Source organism: Emiliania huxleyi (assembly GCF_000372725.1).
Source record: "Emiliania huxleyi CCMP1516 unplaced genomic scaffold EMIHUscaffold_10866, whole genome shotgun sequence".
NCBI lineage: Eukaryota > Haptophyta > Isochrysidales > Noelaerhabdaceae > Emiliania > Emiliania huxleyi.
In genome coordinates this window covers 1-1,066 of record NW_005201872.1, presented here as the reverse complement: position 1 = coordinate 1,066, position 1,066 = coordinate 1, and the positions used below count along the sequence as shown (strand labels likewise).

At 65.5% G+C, this 1,066-nt stretch overlaps 1 protein-coding gene across 1 annotated transcript; it reads right to left on the bottom strand.

Annotated features, from left to right (window-relative positions):
* Window positions 1-459: 459 nt before the first annotated feature.
* EMIHUDRAFT_260352 (hypothetical protein) lies at window positions 460-837 on the bottom strand (the record flags this gene model as incomplete). The annotated part of the gene is made up of 1 exon (XM_005792270.1): window positions 460-837. A coding segment is annotated over one exon (378 nt), but the record flags the coding sequence as incomplete, so codon positions are not given.
* Window positions 838-1,066: the final 229 nt, after the last annotated feature.

The window sequence follows — 1,066 nt, the reverse complement described above, 5'->3', positions numbered from 1 at the left end:
ACGGCACACGGGCCACGCGGCCCGCACACCACTCTGAGGCATCGCTCCCTCCTACGGCTACGAGCACCTACGCTCGAGTACGAGTGCCTACGCTACTAGATGCCCTCTTGCTCCTCCTGCTCCTGCTCCTGCTCCTGCTCCTGCTCCTCCTCACTCGCCGCACCCTCGTCGTACCAGAGCGAGGGCCGAGGAGGGCCGTCGCCGGTACCAAAAAAGAAATCCCGTGTACCTAACTGCTGCTACCCCGTCTAAACTAAGTGCAAAGCACCTAAACCTAACTCAAGCTACCTTGCCTTAAGTTCGGTACCCTACGGTATTTTAAGCGGCTCTGTGACTCCATGTCCATCTCTCGGGTAAATGGCGGGAGGCACCTGCTCTGCGCGCCTCGCCTCGTCCTCCGCAGCTTCGCGCTCTCCTCGATCGCCGCCGCCAACTCGCCTCCACAAACACCACACAAGTCTACCGTCCTGGATGCGCCTCCCGCCACTCTCGGATCATCCGGCGCAGGATGTGGCTCGGGAAGAGACAGATGTGCTCGAGCGCCTCGCCCGTCATCGGGCTCGTCGACTTGGTCGCGAGCCAGCGCTCCATCGCCGTCCGCTCGTAAGCGTGCCCGTCTGCCGCCATCACCGGGTCAATCATCAGCTCAGTCGTGATCGGGCAGATGAAGTCGTCCGGTGGCTCCTCCTCCTCCACCGAAGGCGGCCTCTCTGCAGCCAAAGAGGACGACACTTTCTCGTCGGGCGCCCGCCTCTCCTCCTCCAGCCTCGCGCTCTCCTCGAGCGCCGCCGCCAACTCTACCTCCTCCGCCACCGCCAGTGCTGCCTCATCCTCATCCTCAGGCTCCCGCGACGGCCCAGCGCCCCCCCCAGCCTTCCCCTTCTTCTTCTTCTTCTTCCCCTTCTTGCTCTCCTTGGTGCGCTCCGCCGCCTCCTCCGCCAGCAGCGCCTCGGCATGCCGCGTCGCCTCCGCCTCTGCCGCCGCTCTCCCCGCCTCCCTCGCCGCTGCCTGCGCTGCCTCCTTCGCCGCCGCCTCCGCCGCCGCATGCTCCTCAAGAGCGCGCACA